At 34.6% G+C, this 22023-nt stretch overlaps 2 protein-coding genes across 2 annotated transcripts; one reads left to right on the forward strand and one right to left on the reverse strand.

Moving 5' to 3' along the window:
• Positions 1–130: 130 nt before the first annotated feature.
• Positions 131–21748, reverse strand: LOC136029136 (protein cornichon-like). The gene is made up of 6 exons (XM_065707222.1): positions 21610–21748; positions 14928–15089; positions 10777–10845; positions 6963–7075; positions 1500–1643; positions 131–328 (listed from the first exon to the last, which is right to left on the reverse strand). The coding sequence occupies exons 2-6, from the start codon at positions 15006–15008 to the stop codon at positions 298–300; spliced, it is 438 nt and encodes a 145-aa protein (XP_065563294.1). The 5' UTR covers positions 15009–15089; positions 21610–21748; the 3' UTR covers positions 131–297.
• On the forward strand, positions 16911–18401 carry LOC136029665 (uncharacterized). Its single transcript, XM_065708169.1, has one exon. It carries the CDS (start codon positions 16911–16913, stop codon positions 18399–18401), a length of 1491 nt encoding a protein of 496 aa, XP_065564241.1.
• Positions 21749–22023: the final 275 nt, after the last annotated feature.

The raw sequence follows: 22023 nt of genomic DNA on the forward strand, positions 1-22023 counted from the left end.
GTTTCGACTTTCAAGTAGTCAAAACCTGAACTCCCCCCCCCCCAGCACTTTCATACAATGGCTGTGCTACTCCTATTGCTCATAATAATGTCCACTTTGTTCTAAAATTAAAATAAAGTAATTCAAATAGTATACTAAATCTTTAACTTTATTCCTAAAGAAAAATTATATTAAAAATTAAGCACAGTATCACAAAAAACAAACAAATTTTGTTCTTAAGGACGGGAACTCAAAAATCCTGCCTGGTGGGGTATCGCGATAATTAATGTCAAGCTTGTCCTAGTTTTTACCTCTTATCTAATTTGCAGAGATCAACGAGTAAATCATCCTGAAAAAAAAAATACAACGTCAAAATAGATACAATTTTGTTTTAAAAAAATAATACATTATCTTTATTATTATTTCATACAATATATTATTTTTTATTATTAATTTATATAATATATATATATATATATATATATATATATATATATATATATATATATATATATATATATATATATATATATATATATATATATATATATATATATATATATATATATATGTATATATATATATATATATATATATATATATATATATATATATATATATATATATATATATATATATATATAAATAACATATAAATAATATAAAAATTAATAATTTATATGATATATTATATAATATAATATATTTATATAATATCTAATTATTAATTTTTATATTATTTATTATTTAATTTGATATATTACTATTTAATACATTATTAAATAATAATACGAAATTTCAATAAGACATATTAACAGCAGTATAGATTACTATTCAGTAATCTATACAGGAGCGCAAATTAATTATTTTGGACTTTTGCATAAAGAGAAACAAAATAAACAGAACAACAATGACAATTTTTTACAGAACAAATATATTTCCAATATATGTAAACGACAAATCGTTTACAACTATCTCCCAAACATTCAATTTTATTGGTATCTTTTTCACTCATTTATTAGCTCTTCAAATTCTTTCAACAAAAACTGGGAGTCTCCTCCCAAGAAATGAACACACGAAACCTAAGAAGTTAATGCAAAAAATGAGGTTTTTCAGGTTTTGACCACCTACAACTTTCCGGATCATAGGTTGCATAAAAATTTCTCAAAGAACAATGGGTCTGGTGTAAAAAAAAAAAAATAATATTAGGCGTCAAAAGAAAGTAAATTCTTTAAACATTTAAACTATTCGACTTTTTCAATTTCTCTTTCTGTTTGCAGGTGCCAGCACCATCACATAATTAAAGTTATTTTCCAATTGGGTAAATTCAACCGTGTGAGCTATGTCTATTTATGCATATTTTAGTAAGACTCGTGAGCTTAGTACCTCATTGCTGTTCGTAATAATTATTGATAATAGTTGTTCCTATAAAGGCTCAGTAAAAAAAAACCAATGCTTCACGTTACTGTGATCAAGCTTTACTAAACTACAGTAAATATACCAACAATAAAAAAGCTTACCCGTAAAGGTAATAGAAGAAGGATAGAAGATAGAATATCATTTTTATCCATCCTTCCCTCATACATGCGTTTAAAACATCAGCATTCATAATATTTGTAGGATCATAAAGGCCATATGATGACATTAACGGCCGTTTTGAATACCTAAAAATAATAAACATACATTTTCAGAAAAATCTTCAAAAAGGAAGATTGCCTTCCAGTCCGCACAAATTCAGAAAAGGAATCAGAAAACATCCTTATGATTAGAAACTAAAATCATATAGGAAGTTTCCAACCTTTTCCGGACACAGCCCCTAAAAAAATAGCTACCGCTTTTTATATTCTTAACGACCACATCATCATTAAAAATAAGTCTTTATAACACCTACATGTCGTGTTAATACATATTACGGAATTTAAGCATCTCTATACTTTTTGGAAGAGTACAATGCCCATAGGATGCAATAGCACTAATGAAGGAGACCGTACAGCTTTCTGTACAGTTAGTAGTAACACAGAGACCCCAAATATAATTGGGATGTGCATGTTCACCCCCTCCCGCTTAATATGGAAGCTTAGGATAAGAATTTGAACAACCCTTTGTTTAAAATCTCAATCAAGAAAAGAAGAGAAAAGGCTCTTTTTATAAATCTGCTTTGCTGCCCAAACTTATTTATCTATTTATCATTAGTCATTCCTTAACGAAAACCATGGAAAATTATTCTTCCACCGGCTTACTCAGGATCTAATTTTATTAAAGATAAAAACAACAATAGAAAGACAAAAAATCTTTACATAAAAACTGAATATGGAAGGCCACAAAATAACTTGAACACAAAAGGTGGTGGCGATAATATCAGTTTTTTCTCATTTCACTTTTAACAGTTTCTTTTTACCACATAGGCTACAAGAACATGTATAATAAAGAATGAAGGAAAATTGAATAAAAGCAGACAAAGTACACTAAACTGTTTTACACAAGATAAACAAATAGCAAAAATGAACTTGAAATAAAACTTGTTAAAATAAAAGGGATCAACCGATTTAGCTTCAACTTTGCTTGATTAAGTGACGACTATGTGACCATCAACTCAAGATGCCAAAGCCAGTTCTCTCTTTAAATGCAAAGGAGAATTGCATTATAGTAAATGTATTTAAATTGCGTAGGGAGATGCCATTAAGGTACTTACTAAGTACACAGAATACACCCAAAAACGAAGCTAGCTCAATCCTAATGAAATATACCAAAATCTGATGAAATACAATACTTTGTTAACAAAATTATGGAAACTACAGAAGAAAATTATGGAAAGCAGGCCACCCAAAACGCATTATATCAAATATCTAACCTAACCAAAATACCAATTCTATTTATTAAATATTTAATTAAAATACATCTACAGCGTAGTTTTTCCACTGAGCCTAATCAAATTGTCTCCAAATACAGATATCTAAAACGGTTTTAGTCAAAATCTTGCAGATCAAAATTCTTGAGTGTGTTCTGACTAATTAACAAGTACCATTATTAATACCGAACATATGGAGGAAAATCCTTACTCCGATTCCCCCCCCCCTAGGCAAGTATATTTTTAAAACTAATAGCCTTATTGTTCTCATGAAACATTAGCAGCTCCGGATATGAAGTAATTATTCTGAATACTTCTGACTGTTTAAAAAGGAACTTGGTATACAGCGATTTTTTGGTACTTGTATTATGTGAATAGTAGTGTTAGGCTAACATTTCTCCTACTTTCTTCAGGTCAAATTATTTGAGGAATCAATTTATTAATTGTCTTTTTTGGTCATCAATCTACCAATGTGTTACTTTTATGATGGCAAAAATAAGACTTCGAGTCTACCGGTGAATTAACCCATTGGTTTTCAGACATTTTTATCTTTCGCCAACCACCATTATTTTTAGGCTTGAGAAGTAGGAAGTTCAGCATGAGTATTGAAGAAGTCTTCACCAAGGCTCTCTTCTGTCGGTGAGATTACACACTAAACGTATTTGTTTATAACTAATGGGATAGTAAGAATAAAGACAATTTTCAGGATTGTACGTTTATGCCAGAGAACAAAGGAAAGAGAAGAAATACGTAACAATCTCCCAAGAACTTATATATATACGGTTAAGCAGTGACATAGATCAAAAGGCACAATGTGCTGCCAAGTTGTCAAAATTGGGTATATGCAATAACTTGAGAACGAAACTGAACGGCAGATCCAGCTCAAATTTTGACTTGGGAGGTGCGGACCAAAAGAAGCTTACCAAACTCGATAAATTTTGGAAGAAAAATGAAAGTATATTTCTTAGTTCAAAACGTTCGATTTCAATCATTTCTATTCCTGGGAAAGTTTCGGCCAAATTCTCAATCTGAAGTCAACCAACGTCATAAATTCCTGGAAGGTATTTACCCTTCTTGAATTTCAGCTTTAGATTAAATCTAGCAACTAGATTGTTATACTTTCAAAATTTCAGCAGTCTGAAGCCATTGCTATTTTTTTTTACCTACACCAAATTTACCTAGGCTAGGATGACATGGGCGTTAAAATATCCATATAAAAAGCACCATATTTCTACCTCTGACCCTGTCTATTTGTTCCTGTAGCTGTAAGTAAAATTAACCTGAGTTACTCCTATCTCCATCAGTCGGTTTTACAGGGGCATATACCACAACGACTGATGCCCTGCACTTTTTGGTCATACAATGAGCGACCAGCATTCTATTATTAATACCTTCCTAAAAAGACTTAACAGCTTCCTACTCCTCGTAAGCCATACTCCCTGTCTTAGTAGCTTTGCAGTATTTGCAAAGCAAAGTCTGTTGCTCAACACGGAAAGAATGGCGAAATGAAGAGAACTTTTCTGATTCAACTATATACTCAATTGTCCATTCCGTGATTGCTGCATATGTTGACGATACATCAATGCAACCTTTGCTCAAAACTATACTTTCAAACTTTTATAATCCACTGGGTTCACTGGGATACATAGCAAATGCAACAACCATAATCAACTAACAAAGTAGCTCATAAATGAGGTTTTATGTATACACGTGATAACGTCATTTATGACGGTATACATAAGGTGCCAGAGGATGCCTTCGTTTATTTGCTGTTAATTTTAACGACGTAAGCCATAAGTAAGGTTCCATGTATACTTACTATGGCGTCATTATAGACCCTATTCATTATTTGTAGCGTCACTTTCGGCAAAAGTTTGCACTAATTATAACATGAACAGTCACCATTTTGAACGGTAGTAAAGCTTAAGGAAATATAGTGCAAGATCCTACGTTACGTGTACAAAGGGCAGATAGCCGGAAGCACTAACAACAGGTGCAAGATTTTATACAGGAATCAACTGATTGGACGCAAGTTTAGCTACAAATTAACTACGGTATGTCTTCGCTGTGCTCCGTTGCGCAAATGAGCAGGCTTAGGAAAAGATTTGAGCGACCTTATAAGAACGGTAGGCCTACCCTTCTTTCTGTACCCTAGGCTATTTTTCCAATTGCAGCCTGTACTATAGACATATCATGCCACCTTTGCCATCTAAAGTTTTACCAATGAGGTAATTGTATTCTATGGCCTCAATATTCCCAGGAAAGCCGGCTTAGACTAAACAAACTAGTCTCTGATACGATGAAAAATAGGCTACATCCAACTAATTCATTCTAAAGTAGCTTTCTATTTTACACTCTGATTGAAATGAAAGGTCCCTAGGTTGTAATTTAAAAAAAAAACTAACATTGAGTCTTAACACCCAAGACTGTAGCTGAAAATACAGTCTTTGGTAGCCATGTGTACAAGATTTGAAGGCAAATCGGTGACTTAGATTTTTCATACTTTATGGAATTACGATCTAGTAAAGGTCTAGAGTACAGAACATTGAGACTGACAGGGAAACATGTTAAGGAAACAATTGTTACTTCATAATATGCAAAATAATTAATTGTTCCGGGGAAGGGGGTATTTTACGCAAGAGAAACTTTCCAAGGGGGAATACTTTTTATGGGGGGAGAGGAGGAGAGGATTTCCATGGAGGGGTGAGGCGGACTTCCCGACATTATTTGAAAAACGTTCAGAAATTAAATTTAAAAAAATAAGTTTTTTTAACTAAAAATAAGGAGCAACATTAAAACTTAATACAAACAGAAATTATTTCGTATATTAGGGGGCCGTCCCTCTCCTCAATCCCTCACGCTTTAAGCTAAGCTTTTGCTTTTTGACCCAGTCCTTTAAGAAGGACTCCTTAAAAACAAGGGTTATTAAACTGGAATTAGACACTTTCTTCAATATTAAAAAAAAAATTAGCGCAAAGAGCGAGGAATTGAGGAGGGGGAAGCACGCCCCATATACGGAATAAGTTCTGTTTGTTTTAAGTTTTAATGTCGCTCATTACTTTCCCCAGAGGCTGTCGAGGGCCTTGTCGTTTCCGGAGGCATAATTATTGACTCATCTTTGATAATTGATCTTTTGGTAATTTGAGCTTATCTTTGAACTATACTGAACAAAATGGCTATTTCAAACTTTCGATAAAATAACTTTGGTGAACAGAGTGGCGTGAGAGGGGCGCTAGGTACTTTTTTGTCACTTAAAAACGACACGAAAGCTTCCGATTTCTATTTGTTTTGAGCCGTCTCTCGATCTTCCGGAACCATTGGTTCGACACGATCACCCCTAGCAAGAACAAAAACAAACAAAAAACAAATAAACACAAATCCCTGATCTTTCTTCTCGCAAAAGAATCCACGTTTTTGCAGATGGGAGCTTGACATCGATACAATAGGGTTCTCTGACACGCTGGAAATGAATGGTGCAATTTTCGTTCAGAGGCTTTGTGGGGGTGTTCCCCCTTTTTCGAAAATCACAAAAATTTTCTCAGCCTAATTGCCTTTGATGGGCAACATTAAACTTAATGAATTTTTTTATAAATTTAAAATCATCATAAGAATCCGATTCTTTTGATGTATCTATTGTTATTCAAAATTCTATTTTTTAGAGTTTCTGTAATTATTGAGCCAATTCGCATATTACTTGCTGTTCGTTACGACAAACTGTTTGATGGTCGGTAAGTTTCTATAAATCCCAGCCAATAATCAATCTGAAAAATTCACATGATTTTATATACGGGGTACCTGAACAGCATTTCTCCACCACACAATCAATCAGCAGCTTTCGGATCCTCACAAGAGAGCATAGGCCTATGCTATTTTTCTTTCATAAGTCTGTCATCTGATAGGCACTTCTGCTAGTAAATTAAACAAAATTTGATATCAAAACCAACTTTTCATGGTACAATTTGTTCAACCACTTGGGATTTCAAAAAAGTTTATTTGGTCTGATTACAAATCATTAATAAGTGATTATTGTTTCTTTATATGAATGGTTTGCTCAAAAATTTTACGTTCTACAAACAGATTTCGGCATAAAGCTGAAGTGCTTTGGAATACAATATTATATATGAATAAAGCCTACCTATAACAATGATACGCAATTAAAGGGACGTTCAAAGCCACAGTGGTCCATTCACCGGCAAAAAGGAACAAAAGGTTCATAAATATGTGCATCAAATACTCAGGTAGCACCAACTAGAAGAAAAACAACTAAATAAAGTAGTTTGAAAATAAAAAAACACGAATAAAAAGACTTAAAAGGCAAAAACTATCAAGAAAGCTTAGTCATCTAGATTGATGCACAGCAGTTATATATTAAATGTCTATACTAAACACTGAAATGAAAACGTTATAATTACAGTCAATAGGATTTTCCTGTGAATTGAGTGTTTATATAATCAGCGACGACAAAGGCCATAATACCAGGACATGATGCCTTGTTCTTTCCCCAGATGCACAGTAACAGGGGGGGGGGGCAGGATCATTCCTCTAATGTTTCCCAAAAACAACTACTTTTATGAGCGTTTTAAATCTTCCTTTGACAATGACGTATTTGTGGCATTTATAAGGCTCTTTAAATAACATAGAGGAAACAAGTCAAAGCAAACAAGGAGACAAAGCATTTTTAGATACTGAGCAAGTAATTAAAGTTAACTGTCTCGATTAGAAAAATTAGTAACTATCACAAGTCCTAAAAGTAATAATAGTACACGATCTAAAAATAAACATTTTAAATACATATTAGTAAATTATTTTCACTTGCCTGGCTTAAAAAAAATATTTAAGAGCTACTTTTTGTACAGCTTTAAAAAGAAAGACAATTGTGGTCTCAAGCAGTATACAACAGAAAATAACATTTTATACGCCAAAACACAGACTCATCTGTATCTTAAACTCGGAAGAAAAAATATTTAACTTTTAACTTAAACCCAGAGAAATGTATGATTATGGATCAGAAGGCTTAACAGCACAATTATTTTCGCTTACTATAAATATTAGGTTGCATCTTATTGAACCATTTTACAACAAACTGGACATGAGGTTTTTCTAAAAATTAAAAATAACAGTTTGTTTCGCATCAAACTTTCAACAACGCTTGTATCTTACTGCTGTAAAAAAAAATGACTGAAAACGTGGAGCAATACAGGGTTGAAGTTATTTTCTTTCAACATACTGCCATATTACCTGACAAAAACGTTCTTAACTTACTAATACCTATTTAGTAGGACTTTAGATAAATTTTGGAGGCTTTATTGTTTTCAAGAGCTTTTGATTTACAGATTTCAATTATTTCAACTTAACGTATCCAGCACTGAAATCGTTGCATACAAATTAATTCAGTACAATCGTAATGTAACAAAATAAGTAAGATGTATGTTTTTCCATGGAAGAAAAGGAAGGAGTTTACTTTCATGCCTCGAACACTAATTTCAGTGCAGAGTAGTTAATGGCTGGTTAGAATACATAATCGAAATGCAGAATATACTGCAACATTTTTTCTAATGTAATTTGAAATTCTGCTATGAATGTCGCAATCTAATTCACTGCTAAATATTCGTCCATATAATGAACAAATGACTTACAAATACAACTATTATGAACGTAAAAGAGAATAAGTTAATTCAATGATCAAAATAATCAATTAATTTATGATACTGATCGTACTAGAACCAGTCTATTGAAAATTACGAACAATATCAATTTTTCTTTAACAAGCTCAGTAATTGCATCAGGTAAATCAATATTCTGACTGCAATTTAGTTTCTCATATAATTTACCAATTGTTTAAGCTTTCACAAAAAAAAACTAAATTTACCAAAATAGAGTAGATAATATTAAATATACAATGACTTACCTTCTTCTAAACATTAATTAGAATTTACCCCTTAATGTAGCTTAACTGACATTATCATGCTTTTATTTTCAAGACTTTGAGGTTACTTTTAAACCGAGTCCCCTTTACCGCAAATATTAAAAAATGGATATACAGATGAACCTAAAAGTGGAGACAAATTCCCAAAGAACTAAGCTTGTTATTTTTTAATTCAGAAGAAGAAAAACAGGAGCTGATAAGATCAGTCCTATTGAATGATCCAGTTGAATCAAAATATAAACAAAAAGGATACAAACAAAAAAGCACAACAGTAAGCTACATAAAGAAAAAAAAAGCACATATAAGGCATGTAATTAACGTATAAGATTTACAATTCGGTATCTGAGGACTAAACCTCTGTTTCGCAACAAGCACATTTATAAATGTACCATAGGAATGAGTATTTAAAAAATACTCCAAATTAGGAGGAAAGCAGAAACAGGGTCAAAGAAAGATCGTACAAAGAATTATCTTTACAAACAGGAACAGACTAATTAATTAAAAGAGCTTTTTATTTATTTCCACCACAGTAAGATGGATTTATGGATTAAGTAGCGTCTATGGTAAAGCACTGTTGCTTGTGACTATGCTGGTTTTAAAGGCCTTGTTTTTTTGTTTGTTTTTTAAGGGGTGGAGGTTGATAAAAAAGGATAAAGATCCTCCAGAGCCATTGCTGGCGCATAGGGCGTCGAATCGACGCTTCAATTGCTGGGTGTTTTTACAGTAACAAGTAGCAAGCTTGTCCCCCAACCTTGCTGCGGCGGGAATCGAACCCCGTATTACCAAGCAAAGCATCAAGTGGAGGTTGATATCTTGTAGCAAAAGGAGTATAGAGCAATAGCAAAAGAGATAAAAATGTTTTGTCAGTGAGCTGCATTTATCACATGTGATGCTAATTGAATTTTAGTCATGCCAGAAAAAAAAGAATTCATCAGAATCCACCAAATGACAGTTATACAACCACAAACCAACAATTAGGCCTATAGCTCCAGCATTTTCATAGGAGATGAAATTTATTTGGATGAAGCTTATACATCAGTCATTATATCTTTTACAAGAAATACAAAGAATATTAGATAGACAAATCTCCAAAGAAGCTAACAGATTAAATTTCATATGTTCTCTAGTCAAATCTCTCAGCAACTAGAGCCGTTTTCCCAGAAGATCTTTCCTGATAATTTCTGAGCAACCTAAAGAAATATATTTCATTATTGCTAGTGTATGGGTTTTAAATGGAAAATCTGTAGTCTATTTGGATTTTCTGCGGAAGTTGCTCAGAAATTTTGTTGTGAAAGTTCAACGAAATAGGCCCTTGGGGTAAAATAAGAAGATATGGAATCTAAAAATCTTTCTTGAATAACACATAGCCAATATTAAATTTATTCTAGATACATTTTCTATAACTGGGATGTCTTAACACATCTTTTGAACATCAGCAGATAGTTTATTTATGTCTCCTTCTCGGTCTAAAAGCCTTACAAGAGCCTTATAGTCTGTTTCTTAGAAATTTATGCTTCATTTCGACATAAGGTTCCTAAGCTCTAGGGATGTAGTTTGGCTTTGTGTTTGGAGGGGGGATACAAAGAATGTGCCGACAAAATTGTCCAGTGTGCGGTCAAATGCGGAAATATAAGCCAAATTAAAATACAAACCTAAGCCAAATTCCTGGCGGGAGGGGAATTTAGCTTATTACTAATGGAAACCTAGAGGGTCACCCCCCATCCACCCGTAGCTGTGCCCCTGCTCAGCTCAAGACTTTGGCTGAGCTTACACAATTTGTCCCATTACTAAATTGCGAAGTGAATTTCCAAGAAAAATACGCCAACGAAAAATAGCTAGAGCCCTCCCCCCTCCATAGCTACATCCCTGCTAAGCTCAAAATTGTGGCTGAGCTGACACAATCTGTCCCATTACAAAGTTTTAAAATGGATTTCCAAAAAAAATACACCAACGAAAAATAACTCAGGAAAATGTATACGGTAATGAAAATATAATGAAAATTGGGAAAATAAGACATACTCACTGGATTCAAGCTGCTGCAATGGTCTATTGGATTTTTGTATTCCGTTTTTAGCTCGTCAAATGCAATAACCTATTAGAAAAAGTGAAAAATTAAGATTTTGGAGTAATAAATGTCATTCTATACAAAGTTCAATCAGCATACAAAACCCATGCCATCAAGCTTAGAAAAATTTTGAAGTTTGTAGGTATATTTCTTTCCTACATATTAGCAGCCATATCATTTTTTTCTTACACCTTGCTTAGTTTCAACTTCTTATCTGATTGAAATTTAGAAATCAATGTCTACGATAAGAATATCTAGCCAACGAGGTTGTGGAATCTCAAACAGACCTTGTGAAAAATAACAAGTGTCACAGTAGGGCCTTTTGGGTGCCTATCTTACTCTGTGGGGGGGGGGGAGAAGTAGACGGTCCCTATCACTTGGAAATTTACCACAATAGATTACTTACCAGAAGCCAAACTTAGTGGGATGTCAGAATGAGTGGCTTAATTGAGCTTTTTGTGTGTCTAAGCAAGGTTTTGTGTTAAAGCTGTGTATTTTTCTAATCCACTAATTGGGATTTTTTTTTTTTTTTTTACAAAATCCCAATTTGCAGCAAAGAGAAATATAGTAGACAAAGTCATTTTCATAAATATAAAATAAAAATTAACCTCGTTTTTAAAATGGACTAAAAAAAGGAATTTTTTTTCTTGAGAATATATGAAAAAGGTGAAAACGAGGGGCTCAAAATGGGTATGGCTTTAAATAACATAGGTCAAACTGACCAAATATATGAATGCATATGAATGTGTAATTCATATAAATGATTCCAATGCATTTCATCTTTTCATACAAAAACCTTAAATACTTCTCTTTACCTTAAATTACATTAAATGGCATTTACAGCAAGATAAGGTGGACTGCATCCTCCTGTAGAACATCTCGCTGTTGAATTGATGAGGTAACATAATTAGTGGGTGTGAAGGGGTGTGGCGTCCCACTGGTACTTCCATTCAGCGTTACACCACTCCAAAACGACTGCATTTTTGAAAGAATTAAATCAATTCACCAGTGACAGTCTCTTTGGAAAGACTGTTCCAAGTTGGGACAGCACGTACTGAGAAAAATTTCATACTCTCTCTACGTCTAAAGGTAAACCAATGTGGGTATCTTCAGGTGATGCAGACGTTCAGGGTAAGGAAGCTGTCGGTGTGGGGCACAAAGCTTAGTTGCTCTTCTCTATACGCTCTCTAGGACTGCCACATCTCCCTTATATTGAGGATTTGTAATGGGGCAGCCAAACTCCAAATATGATCTTAAAAGAGTATTATATAATTTTCTTATTATCAGAGGATGGTGCAATGATATGGTTCTTTTATTCAAATAAAGGTTGCTTTAACTCTCTAACACTGGCAATTGTACATCAGAGAAATATATAATTAGCAGCATTGCTACAACCAGAAGTCACTGCTACAGCTTGACGAACCTTTTTTTTTTTTTTTTTTTACTCTAAAAAGTTTAATAGTCTTTTCAAAAAAAAAAAAAAAAAAAAAAAAAAAAAAAAAAAAAAAAAAAAAAAAAAAAAAAAAAAAAAACAGCCCACCAACAAGCTTCCGATTTGACAGCTTTTGCAGTCTCAAAGTATAATTATTGAAAAATGGGCCTCTTTTGGAGATGTAGCTACTGAGTTCTGTGTTCAAGACCCCAACAAAGTCAGCTTAAGATCCTTTGTTAAATGAATCACCATCCTTCTGAAATTGGTATAAAATTTGGCAAGCTAATTGATTCAACTTACTGGATCCGTCAACTCATCAAAAAAAACCGACGTTTTGCACAATGTAGACTTGTTTCTGGTTTGAATTCATGTGCATAACTGTGGAATTTATTCAAAACCGCATGGTTTTACCTATCATGTAATTTTACCTTTAAGAAAAAGCTGCAATAATGTTATATTCATTAAAAACTATATACCAAACCTCCCTTTTTGAAACCTTAATTGCATAGTTTTTGTAGAAGAAAAAACTTACACAATAAAAACAATAAAAAAGGAAACTTTTCTAGGGTACCTTGAACCAGGCAGAATAAAAGCTGGTAACAATTACATTTTAACAAATCAAAAATCAAATGTGCGTTTTTTTACCCAATACTAACGAATGCAATAAGTTATGAAATTATTTGATAAATATATGCAGTGATGGATGGGTAGAGAGCATTAACAGCTAAAGACATTGAGGCAGACTTGGCTAAGGTCATAAAATATGAAAAAAAAGTCAAAACGCTGGGAAAAGCAAGCATACGTATCCATTTGAAAACCAAGATTCCAAAGAAAAGATTAAATTTGATTTTGTGGAAAATTTCCTATAATGATGCTTCATCCAGAAGAATCTAGTGGGAAAATGGTAGATTTATGTTTGGGCACTAGTTACTCCTGTGTCACCGTTCCAATGCTAGATTAGAAGAGATGTGAATGTTTTTTATTAATAGGCCTTTCTACCCGCTTTATAACATAGCCGGATATATAATTCACTGATTATTTATTGTATAGTTAAAGATAGCCAGTCAAAAAATTCGAGTCAAAAGATAAAAACTCACCAAATTAAATCAATCTCTACAATGAACATCTTATTTATTCCAACTGACTGAATCATTACGCATCCCCCCCTTTTTTTACTCGGACAGGAAATGACAAAGAGGTAGTCTGACAGAGCAATATCAGAGTAAGCTCAAAGGGGTATGAATCATGCATTGAATCTAATGAATGAAAAAAAAAATTACAATAGATTTTAGTGAAGTGGCAGCTCTCTTATGGATGGATTTGTTTCAATTGAGAACATTTTTGTTCATCAAAAATTTAAACTTACCACTTGTGAAACTTACCAGTAAGTTTCCCCTAAAACTTACCATTACCAGGTATGTTACCCAGTGGTAACTTACCATGTAGTAACTTACTATTTGCACACTAATTCCTGGTTAATTATTTATATGCAAAATATAAATGATGGTATACTGATAGAAAAATATTAGAAGAGAGTAAGCAATTGATTCCTGCTTTTCGTGGGTAAAAAAGTTATACTACAGTCAAACTTTACAAAACTTCTTTTACTATATTTTTGTTATTTTGGTAACATGAAAATGTTCATATTTGTTGTTGTTTATTTTTCCTTTCCAAAACTTTATTATATATTATGTAACATTACCAGGTATGTTACCCAGTGGTAACTTACCATGTAGTAACTTACTTCTTGCACACTAATTCCTGGTTAATTATTTACATGCAAAATATAAATGTTGGTATACTGATAGACAAATATTAGAAGAGAGTAAGCAATTGATTCCTACTTTTCGTGGGTAAAAAAGTTATACTACAGTCAGACTTCACAAAACTTCTTTTACTATATTTTTGTCATTTTGGTAACATGAAAATGTTCATATTTGTTGTTGTTTATTTTTCCTTTCCAAAACCTTATTATACATTATGTAACAATTACTGAAATAGAAACATTTTTACTACAAAACTGGATTACATAATGGGACTACTAAAGTATTCTTGAAGTCAGAAAGGTATCACATCAAGGTAGAACTGGGACTAGAATAAGAAAATAGGTTTGGATTATCCATCACAACTTACACCCTCCCCTCAAGGTATTCCTGTCTTGTAGCCCAGAGAAGATTATGGGAAGTAAAATAAGTATGACCAATGTACAAAACTTTTGGTAGAATATACCTACTCTAGGTTTATGTTTAATAGAACCCAAATCATAGAGACACAATTCTGACCCTGAGGACAAGGGAAGAGGGTGTCAGAGAACTTTTCTATGGGACTAAAACCAAAAAAAAAAATTTATGCCATCAGTTTTAATGTTTTAGAATGGGTTTTATTTAGACCAGTGTTAAGTAAAGGGGACATGGGAATCACCTAACATGATACCCCTCCCCCCCAATACGTGTAGCCATGCCTGTAAAATTATTTCAATAATTAAATAAATTTTTAATGCAGGGGACCATGGTGAAGCATCTCTATGGCAAATGCATTAGGATCAGTAGAGTCATGTGCCCATTCAAGGAATTAAAGCAAAGCAAAGAAAATGGGGAAAGTACAGAGGAAGGAGCACTTCAATGTAACCACATACAAATATTTATTTTATTTAATGAATTCAAAGCCAAACACTTACATGAAAAATGGAGAAGAAAATCAGAACTGCATCTAACACAAGAGCAACTATATAGCTCAATGCAGCAAATCCAAATGCCATTTTCTTTTTATCTTGAGTCAATGTCAGTCAAGCTAACAAATTTATCTCATATCTTCAATTCTAAACACACACAAATGATGCCTGAAAAAAGAAGAAGATACTATATTAAACTGGTTGTTTTGTCAGCTTGTAATTTATCTCTGTGTGCAATTGAGAGCATAATTTACCAAAACATTATTTGGAATGAGCTTTTTAAAGCATATGATAATGGAATTTAACATGATAATCTAATAGGCCAAGAAGAAACATCCTGGATAGAATAAAGTATGAATTTTATTGTTTTCTTTCAGTTTATAGGTATTCCTATATCAGTTATTAAAGCTTATATATACAGACCTTCCTTTTATATAAATTTTCTGTGTATAATAATCATTTCACATACAAATGCACCTTTCTTTCTTGTGGTCTTCCATATTCCCTTACTTGACTTACAGTTATTGCCAGGGGCTCAGTATAGAGAACAATGAGACTGGGTGCCTCCAAGTTGACCCATCACTTACCAGGATTGCAGCTTCTTCTACTGGGATGTAGACTTGGATGAGGAGTTTGTTGGCTTTTGACTTTCTACCTAGTAGGGGGGGGGGGCTTTAGGATGTTTCTACCTATATAGGTCAGGTCAAAGTCAAACATAACCAATGCCAGGATATACCAATAGGCCCACTAGACTCAGGACTAGGGGCACATAATATTATGGGGTACAAAAAATTATCTCAGAGTGATCAATTTCATCAAAAACAAAAAAAGGTGAACTGATGTGGTTTATCATCAAAGTGCCAGGTATACTCTGGTACTGCACTGCTTATTCAAAGACAAGTGATTTTAAAACCACACAGGAGTTCCACAGCCACTGACAAACTGTCAGATGTCTCCCAAGAATGGCAACTGAGAGCTCAGAATCACCTCTCTCTTGCATTACTTTAGGCTCATCATTTGAAGTATTGTGTGTTGAAGTATTTATAGAAGCATTGTCATCATGACATGAGACAAAATCATTATTAAAGCCCTATTCTGAATACTATAAGATTTTTTTTGTCATTTATGGTCAAGAGATTGATTTGAAGCTGAGCAGAACATACTTAGGTTCAATTGGATTTTGAAACAGAACATCAACAGAAAAATAATTCTTTTACAGCAGGATCATGAGTTTAAATTTTATTTCTTTTCGCTATTCTTGGTTTTGGATATACTTCATTAATATTGTGTAAATAATGACTGAACATGTGACAGATTAAAGGAATTGATCTTTTTGCCAGAAATTCTTGCCAGTTAAAGTTGTGTTTCATTTGGTGAGTAAAAATTAAAATATTTCCTTTTTTCTCTCAGATTTTTATTGTTCATATCACCTTTCATCCACATACACATAGGGGAGAGTCGGGTAAGACGGACCGGGGGGCAAGACGGACCTTTTGTCATTGCTCGACTTGAGCGTCACCTTTTTATCACTTGTAGAGCTAGAAACAACGGCCATCTAGCGGCAAGTTTCGGAGCGAAGTCTGAGAGTTGAAGCCAATCTTGTCTTCGAGAAAAATATTTTTATTCGTTTTCACATTCTCGAAACCGGCTTTTGAGGTAAATGTTTTTCTTTTCTGGTGTTTCTAATGTTCTGTTTTATACTGTGGTAATTTTTTTTACAAATATGGAGGTCTAGGAGAGTGTGTGAGACATTAATTTTTTTCATTGCAGCGCCATCTTATGTTATAATTTTTAACTATTCCGAAAAAGCAGGTTTAGGGTAAGATGGACCACAGAGACAGCGGGTAGGACGGATCGGTCCGTCTTGCCCCCTATCATCTGGGATCTTTTTCGAAGTTATTATTTTTTACGTATTTTGTGAATATTGTGCTGCATTTATTGTTCCCGCATGTCAATTAGAAATATATTAAGCTGTCTCTCTTTTACAGAATGGGAAAGTATACTAGGAAAACCACCCGCGGTCTCCACGACCAGGACTTACTGAGAGCAGCTGCTATGCGAGTTAAATCTGGCTCGCCGCTTCGCAAAGTTTCGAAAGAGGTTGGTTTGCCACGAAGAACAGTGCGAAGAGCAGTTGCAAAACTCGACGCAGCAGAAGATCCCCAATCAGTGGAGTTGGCAACTACCTTCAACTTTAAAAGTGTGTTCTCAGCAAACGAAGAGATTCTTCTGAAGGACTATATGATCACGGCACAGCACATGCATCATGGACTTACGAAAAAGGAAGCAGGTCAGCTTCCATATGAATATGCTCAGGCCAAAGGGAAGAATATGCCAAAGAACTGGACTGAAAATAAGTGTGCAGGAAAAGACTGGATGAATAGCTTTATGAGTCGTGTTGGGCTTTCCCTAAGGTCCTCCGAAGCAACAAGCCTTGCCAGAGCCACCAGCTTCAACAGGACGAATGTCAGCAAATTCTTCAATAATTTAGAAGAGCTGCTTATAAAGCACAAGTATCCGCCGAATAGAATATATAATCTTGACGAGACTGGAGTAACCACCGTTCACAAGACACCAAAGGTGGTTGCAGAAAAGGGATCAAAGCAAGTTGGACGCATTACTTCGGCTGAGCGAGGGACGCTGGTAACAGTCGTAGGGTGTATCAACGCAGCTGGCCAGTCGATAGCCCCTTTCTTTGTCTTTCCACGAGTGAACTGGCTTCAAAGTTTTCTCAATGGCACGCCCCCTAGAAGCACAGGAAAATGCCAGCCGTCGGGATGGATAACAGCCGAAATCTTCCCGGATATGATACGCCATCTGATCTCCCAAACCAGTTGCTCGCCCACAAATCGACTTCTGCTGATTATGGATAACCATGATTCGCACGTCTCATTGAGCGTGGTTAATCTTTGCAGAGAAAATGGCATTGACGTCTTAACGCTTCCGCCACATTGCAGTCACAAGCTGCAGCCTCTTGATGTTGCTGTTTATGGGCCATTCAAGCGATACTACAATGAAGCAGCTAACTCTTGGATGATTTCGAACCCAAATAGGAGGATTACCATTTATGAAATCGGAATATTCGTTGGAATCGCTTTTCCAAGAGCTTTCTTCATGGAAAACGTACTAAGCGGGTTCCAAAAAACAGGAATATACCCTTTCAATAGGAACGTTTTCCAAGATCACGACTTTCTCAGCGCCTTTGTGACAGACCGACCAGCACGAGAGACGTCTCCTATGACAGGCCAGTCTGCAGTTCCATCAACCAGCCCTGGCGACGAGAGCTTGAATAACGACGCGCTGCCAACTACCAGTAGCTCAGTGATTTCTGCGACTATGCCAGTGACTCCAGAGTCGGTTCGTCCTCACCCTAAGGCGAGTTTCTATGCAAGAGACGGAAAAACGTCTAGGAAAAGAACAAAGTCCAAAATTCTGACGAACACACCTGAAAAAAAAGACTGGAAGAAGAATTTGAGTTGAAAAGAAAAAAAATCAGAAAAGAAAGCTCAAAGAAAACGGCCTGAAAAGAGAAACCTCTCCAAACAGCCTGGGAACGGGGAAGACAGCTTCGATGAACATATCGCGCTGGATGATGAAAGTGATGACAGCTTGCATTTGGATGGGTCAGAGGAGGAGGAGTTTCTTGATGGAACCAAACCAAAAAGTGGGGATTTCTTGGTTGTGAAAGTGCCGACCAAGAAGAGCTTCAGGAATTATGTTGGAGTTGTGTGTGATTGTGAATCTGATGATTTCCAAGTTCAGTTTTGGAAGCGATTACCTCCATCGAGCAAATTCACGGCAACTGAAGAGATGAGCTTCGTGCGAAAAGAAGAGGTCATCATGAAGCTGCCAAAACCGACCCCTTCGGGTGGAACGACGAGACAGTCGGCTCAGTTCGTTTTTCACGTAGATTTGGCCTCGTACAGTGTTTAAATATAGTTATTTGCTAACTTTTTACTTTTTTACTTACTACCAGTATTTTAAGTATTCGAAATAAAATTGTTTAGAGACAATCAATCTTTTTGAGCAACTGGGTCCGTCTTGCCCAAAGGGCTGGTCCGTCTTATCCTATGGGGTGGGCAAGATGGACCTTTTGACCAACTTCAGTTTTTTTTTATCTGGGCCCGGAAATACGGCTGATTTATGTGTGAAGAAGGTTTCTTTACGTAACTCAATGTTTTGGGGACAAGTTAGACACCTTTCGTCAGTCTTTGCTTGTTTCCAACCTCTTCTGCAGATGAAAAACCAAAATGGGGTCCGTCTTACCCGACTCTCCCCTACACCTTTCCCTCCCCTCACAATTACTATTCTTGTACCTTCCCCCACATAATTTTTTCCTGGGCATCATATTTTAAACTGCAGTTTAGGACCTTTTCATAGACTTGCAAAGCTGAAATTTTATGGAAAAAATATTCTACCCCAATTAGGGATAGTAAATTAAATATCCATATCTACTTTTATAACTTTAAATGCTTGAACAATTAGTAACCCTCTACAAAGGCTAATCCAGAGATAGAAACAATAGAATTTAAAAAACTACACTAGAACTGAATTTCTTCTTCAGAAAACCCCCTAAAAACAATCTTCTTGCTGTAAAAATTGCACACACACCTCTCCCCTAACCCCTCCTAGCAAGGCAAAATTTAGCTATTTGCCATGTACAAGGTTGGGAAATAGGAGCTAAGAATAGACATGACCCTGCAAATATGATTCATAAAAAGTTTTTGTATTATAGCCAATCATGAATTAAACATATTTCTAATACCTTGTTGGTTTATTTAACTTAGCCTACTTAATACCTCTATTGTAGAAACATTTGATTCTCAAATTGTTGCCAGAAATGATGTTATTTTACAATAAAATAAAAATTGTCATCATAAAGTAAAAGAAAATTGACTAAACTTTAAGGCTTTTTCTAAAAGCCCAGAGAAGGCTCTGGTGACCTTTACAATGGTGTCTCTACCTAGGTCTACTGCTATGTCATCAGCAAAATCAACTTAAGTAAGTGCCTAATCTTTAAACTGAATACCAAACCAAAGGCAATTTGTTTTGCAAACCATGAAGTAGCCTAGTTCATCATGTGTTTGTAGAGCTTCAAAGCAGCAGCACAACCTTTCTAGATGCCTGTACCATCTGGCTCTATGTTCTGGTCCTATACAAAGCCCTAAATAACTAAAGCCTATTTCTCTGTTAAAGTGTACCTGTTGAAGGTTGGTTTTCTTTATGGATGAATTCCTTGGGTAAAATTCTAATTAATTGACTTCTTGCTATCTTGGATAGGGTTTAGGTTAGGAAAATGAAACTTTCAGGGATGGGTCTACAGGCTACAGTATGTCCCAGGAAGGTATTTTGAAGTACCCACCTCTACTCCTTTGAAATTTGCCTATTAAAATTTTGACAAAACAACATTTTATTTTAATCTTTAGTTACCAGTTGCTTTTTCTCTGCCTTTAGTTCTGAAAATGTAATTCCTGTTATTTGAGTAGAATTTTGAGCCATACCAATGTTTTTTTCAAAATTTAGGAAACAATATTTCCATATCTTTAAAACCTTATAAAATGGGATTGAACAAAGTTATGAAGCTGAAAACAATTTTGACACACTTCAATTAAGCCAAGGATCTATTTTGCCAGGTTTCAATTTTATAAGACACATATTTTTAAAGGTCATCAAAGGTCAGGGCCCTCTAGAGGGAGGAGGAGTGGAGGTAGTTGCTTTAAAATACCTTTCCAGAACACACTTTAGTCTGCAGATTCATCCCTGAAAGTTTCATTTTTCTAACCTAAACCCTTTCTGAGATAGCAAGAAGTCAATTAATTAGAATTTTACCGGATTGGCTGCTTAATTGAAGTACAACAAAATTGTTTTCAGCTCCATAACTTTGCTCAATTCTGTTTTATAAGGTTTAAAAGATATGCAAATACATTTCCTAAATTTAAAAAAACAACAACATTGATATGCCTTAAAATTCTACTCAAATGACAGGAATTGTATTTTCAGAACTAAAGGCAGAGAAAAGGCAACTAGTAACTGAAAATTAAGGTAAAATGTTCTTTAGTCAAAATTTCAATAGGTAGGCCTATAGACCTGTCATGTAGGCCAATTTCAGGGCCCTCTTGAGGGAGAAGGAGTGGAGGTGGGTACCTTAAATACCTTCCCAGGACATACTTAAGCCTGTAGACCCATCCCTGAAAGTTTCATTTTCCTAACCTAAACCCTTTCCAAGATAGCAAGAAGTCAATTAACTGAGAATTTTACCATTCCTTGAATTGTCAAAATAATTATGCCTAGCATATGTCTGATTTATAAAAGAATTCTAGATCTGTTAGATATCACATAACATTCTAAAATGGTTTATGGATGCCAATAACAGTGGAAGTAAATGCAACAATATGATTTAAAAAAAAGCCTACTGCACTTGTTATTATAGGCATAAAGTATGACTTTTGTTGTTTAAGTGTTTGTTTTCACTTTTGTCCGAAAATACATCCTAAGGCTATATAAGAACTATCAGAGGAAAAGCCAAGTGAAACGATTATTATATTTGGAAAGAGAAGAAAATAGCCTAGGCCTAGCATGTTCACTTTGTCTGTATATTAGTAGTAGAACCTTGTGCTTATGTAGCCCCAAATATCCTTACAAAGGTTAAATCTTATCATCAAAACAAAAAAAAAATTTTAAAACTTACTCTGGCAATTTGTTAATTTTATTTTCTTTAGGGAATAGGGAAAATTACAATTAATCCAAAGTGACTATCTTCTTTTTCATCTAGTTCAATGAATTTAAATTGCAAAAGACAAGGCTACCGCGTGAAATCAATGGTGAGAGATTTTCGCTCTAAATGACTGAACATTGCCAGTAGCTTAAGTTGCTTAAGACGCAGCAAATGAAAAATAATCTATAAAATATTGGCTACTATCCAGCAGCAAGTATTATCCAGCAGCAGTCTCACCCAGCAACAAGTTTGCGATCTTCAGAACCATATTTAATCAGCGTGACGCCTTTTTTGTACCATGGTGCACGCCTTGCAAGTTTTAAGAAAATCAGACTTAAAATTTGCTTTTTTTATGTTTAGGTCCGAACATACACCGTAAACAATTTT

This window comes from Artemia franciscana, chromosome 7 (genome assembly GCF_032884065.1).
Source record: "Artemia franciscana chromosome 7, ASM3288406v1, whole genome shotgun sequence".
In the NCBI taxonomy this organism is placed as follows: domain Eukaryota; kingdom Metazoa; phylum Arthropoda; class Branchiopoda; order Anostraca; family Artemiidae; genus Artemia; species Artemia franciscana.

What these genes read in the sequence shown, in the direction of transcription:
- LOC136029136 (XM_065707222.1), bottom strand. Translation starts at nt 15,008, where the DNA reads ATGGCATTTGGATTTGCTGCATTGAGCTATATAGTTGCTCTTGTGTTA. An exon ending in ATTGCAGCAGCTTGAATCCA is followed by an intron (nt 7,076 to 10,776) that starts GTGAGTATGTCT and finishes TTTTTCTTCTAG; the next exon opens with TTGGTGCTACCTGAGTATTT. An exon ending in TTCTTCTATTACCTTTACGG is followed by an intron (nt 329 to 1,499) that starts GTAAGCTTTTTT and finishes TTTTTTTTTCAG; the next exon opens with GATGATTTACTCGTTGATCT.
- LOC136029665 (XM_065708169.1), top strand. Translation starts at nt 16,911, where the DNA reads ATGGGAAAGTATACTAGGAAAACCACCCGCGGTCTCCACGACCAGGAC.